This window comes from Pseudorasbora parva, chromosome 13, assembly GCF_024679245.1.
Source record: "Pseudorasbora parva isolate DD20220531a chromosome 13, ASM2467924v1, whole genome shotgun sequence".
In the NCBI taxonomy this organism is placed as follows: domain Eukaryota; kingdom Metazoa; phylum Chordata; class Actinopteri; order Cypriniformes; family Gobionidae; genus Pseudorasbora; species Pseudorasbora parva.
Window position 1 is genome coordinate 2,421,380 of NC_090184.1, and position 6,000 is coordinate 2,427,379.

Sequence of the window (6,000 nt, forward strand, 5' to 3'; positions counted from 1 at the left end):
TCTGTGTTTAAAATCCCCATCCCTCAGCGCTGATATAAGGATACTTCCACTCCACTAAGTTAATGCAGGCTCTGCGCACCGGGTTATTGAGAGTCAGGCAGAACAGTGCTCTTGGAGGTCTGCTATTAGTGGTGCTTCCCTGTTTCTTGCTTTTGGCATATTGCTGCCGCTTTCTCTGGGCCAGAGAGCTGACCGGAGCGGAGGAGTTCATGGTCTTTGGGGCGGTCTGAGATTGTCTTGCGGCATTAATGGCCGCCTGCCAGGAGAGAGCGGCGGCCTGGGCCGGAGAGGGATGGCTGGTGATGGGATGGGCTTCCGTCCCGGTGGGAGGGGCTTGTGTCCGGGTGGGAGGGGCTTCTGTCCAGGTGGGAGGGGCTTCACTGGAGACCGGGGTTCTGGTGCCACTGGCATAGTGTCCCCCTGAAAGATAAGAAAATGAATGGCCTTTGAGAATACAAGTGAAAATAAACATATATTGATGAATATTATTAGTATTATTCACAGACAAACAGACAGACAAATATAATATATATATATATATATTATAATATATATATATATATATCCTATACAGATACCAAATACACAGGTAGGCCTACAATGACTGTAAATGTTCCATTAGGACTTTAAAGGATGATCAGTTCCGAGTACCGGGTTTATGACTTTAATTGCGATTTAACAGCATTTTATATATATATATATATATATATATATATATATATATATATATATATATATATATATATATATATATATATATATATATATATATATGTATATGTATATATATATATATATATATATATATATACATATACATATATATATATATACTATATATATATAAAACCCCTTCTGTTCGGACCGGAACTCCGAGTCGGACGCTCTAACAAGGAGGCTAAAGGCTGCAACCTCTAGCGTCAGTCGATAATTCCCGGTGGGCCGCTCTGTCCGCTCATAAATTGGGCCGGCAGACTTGGCTGCTTTATTTTTCTTTTCTCTTAATTTTCTCTGTATGTCTATATGTGTTTAGTTACTGTGTGACTGATATTACAACACCGCTAATTACACTAGATTTGAATTTAAAGCAGCGCATTAAAAATGCCGCTTTCTGTTGTCAGAATGCTCTCTCTCTCTCCCTCTCTCTCTCTCTCTCTCTCTCTCTCTCTCTCTCTCTCTCTAAACTCTAGCGCGTTGGTGTACTCAGCTCGTTGCCATGGAGAAACAAAACAAAATCGCAAAATCGGGTCAGTCTTGGGCTCCCGGGCTGAAGGCGGGTCCCACTCCAGCCTGCAGCGTCTCTTGGGGTCAGAGGAGTGAGGTTTATTTGCACAGCAGCTACTAGCTGGCCCCTGTAACTGTTAACATATGTATACACACACACACACACACACACACACACACACACACACACATATATATATATATATATATATATATATATATATATATATATATATATATATATATATATATATATATATATATATATATATATATACGTTACACATTCATACCCAGCCAAAGGAATGCCCTGTTTTCTCAAAGTTATAAACAAACTCCTGCAGTAACGCTAATACAATGTTTAAATGTATCTTTAATAATGTTCTTAAAACGTTAGAACAAAAACATTATTATGACTCGTTTATAGTTAGCTATTTGTTCGTTCAGGGAACATTCAAAAGTAACATTCCAATAATGACTGAAGAATGATAGGCAATGTTTCCATAGCGTTCACATAACCACACGTTTAAACATTTGAAAAGCTGGACATTCCGAGAGCATTCACAAATAAATAACGAGAACACACTCCGGTCAGCTGTTCTATCCAGATGGAGCGGCCACCATGATCCCCGATGATGATGATGATGATGATGATGATGATGATGCGATGATGCGTTACACACAACTTTTACACGGACATCTACACCTCACTTTTAAAACACAGCCAAACCAACACGAAGCCCTTTTAATATGAAACGAATTTAATATGAAGTCACATCTGGGTTTTGGTGTTTACCTTCAGTCGGTTCCTCTGGCTCGTCCATCCCCTCCTCCACATTGAAACTGTGTTATTGTGTGTTAAAGTCCAGTTCGCGTGGTTATATCACACCATCTTATCTGTCATGTTAAGATCGCTGAGGACGATGATGATGATGATGCTGATGCTGAAGCATCTTCGCAACATCCGGGTGTCGAGGATGCGCGATAAAGATTAAACCCACCGAGCGCCATTAGCGCTCACACACATATCCGCCGCCCTCAGAGATGATGCCTCGAGTCGGTCTGAGAGCGACCTGACTCTGACCCTGAGAGGAAAAAACACCGCTGGATGCGCGTCTGGTTTAAATTAAGCTCGTGTTCGGGGAATATAGTTGCCCGGAATATTTAATTATCTCTGCAGGACATCTAACAGGCTTTGCAACAGGTCACTTAGCCTCTCCCAGGCTTCTGACACTGAGCTCTGGCTTCACAAAGTCAAGCGACAGGAGTCTATTTCAGTTCAATTAAACTCAATCTTACCTCGGATTCCCAGTATGAACGCCATGTCTCGCACTAAAGCCCCTCATTGACTGCGTGCATGCTGTGTGTTCTGCTCATTACGGCCATATGTTGAAGCGCAGGCGATGTTAATGAGTGTGTGATGGATTACCTGTCTGTCTGTAGCAGATAATCCCACATATTAATCCTCTGACTCAAGCCTTCTGTGCCACTGGGCGGAAGCGAATGCACGCGAATATTCCCCTCTGAAGTGATCCATCTGATTATGATGTTGTTTACCATAAGCACTGATTAATCATAATTTAGATCAACTCTGAAGTAAAGGCCCTATGTGAGCTAATGTCACGTAGCTAATTCATTTCTAGCAGTGAAGTTATGCAAAATTATCTTAGTTTTTCTTTGTAACTGTGTATGGTTTATTTACAGTTTTAACTTTTTATTTTAATAATTTAAACACACACACACACACACACACACACACACACACACACACACACACACACACACACACACACACACACACACACACACACACACACACACACACACACACACACACACACACACACAAAGCGCGTCGGTGTGTGTGACAGCGACCTCTTGCGGTTTCTCAATAATATCACAGTTTAAATCGCACACGGATAAATTCAAACCGGCCCCCAGGGGCCCGCAAAGGAGAGACAGGGGACCGTGAGAAAAAACATGAAAAATGTAAATAAATAAATAAGATTAAAATAAATTAATAAATAAATAAGTTATCTAATTAACATGATAAAACGTACAAAATAAATAATAGACTTATAAATAAATAAATTTGCTTTATTATAAATTTTATGCATTTCTTATTTATAAATTAGCTGTAAAGTGTAGAGAAAAAAATAAATATTAAGTAAAAAATACATTTGAATAAATAAGTAAATTATTGAATGTTAAGTTATGATAAAAATGTAGAAATTTAAAATAAATGATCAAATTAAAATCAATCAGATTAAAATAAAATGTGAATATAATAATAATAATGTTAAAATAAAAAATGCAAACATTTTATATATATATATATATATATATATATATATATATATATATATATATATATATATATATATATATATATATATTATAGACTATATATATGATTAAAATAAATTAAGTAATCAAATGTTAAATTCACATATAATAAAATATGAATACAATTAAATAAATAAAAAATAAATGTGATTATTATAAATTAATAAAAATTAAATTTAAATAAACAAATAAATGATACATTTAATTACATATTTATAGTGAGTAATGATGTATTTAAAAGTTAATGGCCAAGCGTGTCATTACAAAAGTTCTCAATACTGCTGCAGGTAAAATATAACGTGGACAACACTGAATAAATACCTTTAGTCCCGTTGAAGCTTTGTTCTGAAATCGGCCATCACTATATAAGTCGTTATTTAGTGTTTTTGCGCACTAACTCTATTCTGGCCTCTTCATCAATGATTGTAGAGCCGCTGTAGTGAGATGGGCTTTGTAACGACGTCTTTAGTGCCTTTATGGGTCTTGAGAGAGGAAATGACATTGGTGTCAATGAAGGCCTTTCTGAGCCATCGGATTTCAACACTAATATCTTCATCTGTGTGTGAAGATGAGCGGAGGTCTGACGGGTGGCCAACCACATTATTGGGTGAACTAACCCCTTTAAAGTGATAATGACAAGTTTTCGTATGACAAATAGTCTTTGTTGGCAGCATCTTTGAATGTCTGTGATGTGTTGATCAAAACTTGTCCATAATACACTGAAAAAGTTAGGCTAATGAATATGTTTTAGTTAACTGGACAATTAAATGCAAAATAATAATAACAAAAAAGTTGTGTTTTTGTGCAAATGTACAGACCTCTTCACACCAAAATTGAAATAATAAACCTCAGGTGGAGGTAAAAATGCTAATTCACGAAAGAGAGCTAAAAAAAAAAACCTTTCAGCTGTGCTGCCGTTGAAATAGGACGCGGGAGAAAACAAGTTTAACAGTCTTACTTCACAAAATAAAAACAGAAACACGTAAGTATTTTTTGCTTTGGTTTAACTGAATCATCGCAAGTTAGCAGCAAACTATTGGTCAATTAAGGTAGATTAAATGCATAAAAAACTTGTTTTATTTAATATTTAATTATTGCAGGTTTGCATAGTATTCTGATTTTGCATTTGACTGAATCTTTATTGTGCAAGTGAGATGAGGAGATGCTCACATTTAGTCTAGAACTACAATAACCATCATGTTCGCACATACTCGATTTTTCTCAACATGTCAAATAAATGTTCTGAAAAAGTAACTCAGATATTTTGCTGTACATTTTAAAAGTAATGCATTTTTTTACTCGTTACTTGAAAAAGTAATCTGATTATGTAACTCGAGTTACTTGTAATGTTTTTCCCCAACACTGCGAGAGAAGTATTGGATTTCGGACGCAGCTAAGGACTAAACAAAGAGACTAGAGGAGCACATGGCCAACACAAACAAACAGCAAAGCAATAAAGTTAACGAAATATCCTTTAAAATGATTCAAAGATTAGGTACTAGAGAAATTTAGAAGTGATATTGAGACTTCCTGCTCTTTTTGTGAAGCCTCTTCTGAAACTCTTCTCTTTCTTTTTTTTCGAATGTCCTTTTACTCGATCTCTCTGGAATAATATTAATGCTTTGATTGTCCAAAATATTTTTTTTTTACAACTTTTCTTTATCCTTTAGACACATTCTTTTTGGCTTTTATGTCAAAGGCAGTAATCTAATTAATGCTAGTTTTTGAATAAACCTTTTTTTATTCATTGGAAAGTCTCACATCCATAAATGTACATTTATGAAAAGTAAACCCCACTTTAACTTCTTTAAAGACGAACTGAGGATGTATTTAAATACAATTTCAACTTCTGTTAATAAGAAAGCAATGAAAACATCAAGAATTTGTGCCATGTTTAATATTCTTTCTTAATACTTCTTTCTTTATTTTGCCCTCTTCTTTCTTTTCTTTTTCTTCTCTTCTCTCTGCTTCTTTTTCTTTTAGGTTTATTGTTCAATAGATTTGAACTTTTTACATAGGCCTAAGTTTTGATTTGAAAGATGGTTTATATTTATTGTATGTATCGAATTATTTTGTTTGTTAATTTTGTAATAAAAAAAGCGACATTGAAGTGAGAAAAAAGATGAAAGGATGCTGAATGTTATATATTATATTATATTATATTATATTATATTATATTATATTATATTATATTATATTATATTATATTATATTATATTAATTATATTATATTATATTATATTATATTATATTATATTATATTATATTATATTATATTATATTATATTAATTATATTATATTAATTATATTATATTATATTATATTATATTATATTATATTATATTATATTAATCGTGACATTTGTGTAGATTTGAGCGCGGAACCATGCGCGAACTCTGGCCGAAGCACGTGCATGATAAACCGGGACC

At 34.5% G+C, this 6,000-nt stretch overlaps 1 protein-coding gene across 10 annotated transcripts in view; it reads right to left on the reverse strand.

The window, feature by feature from the left end:
- Positions 1-2,762, reverse strand: part of cacna1db (calcium channel, voltage-dependent, L type, alpha 1D subunit, b) — a 122,782-nt gene extending 120,020 nt beyond the window's left edge. For 5 of the 10 annotated variants that reach the window (XM_067412952.1, XM_067412949.1, XM_067412948.1 and 2 more), the window contains exons 1-2: positions 2,021-2,513; positions 45-420 (exon numbers count right to left, since the gene is read on the reverse strand). In XM_067412952.1, coding sequence (XP_067269053.1) covers positions 45-420; positions 2,021-2,048 — 404 coding nt within the window. In that variant the 5' untranslated portion in view covers positions 2,049-2,513. The other 5 variants (XM_067412955.1, XM_067412954.1, XM_067412950.1 and 2 more) reach the window with 3 other exon arrangements.
- Between the last annotated feature and the right edge of the window lie 3,238 nt (positions 2,763-6,000).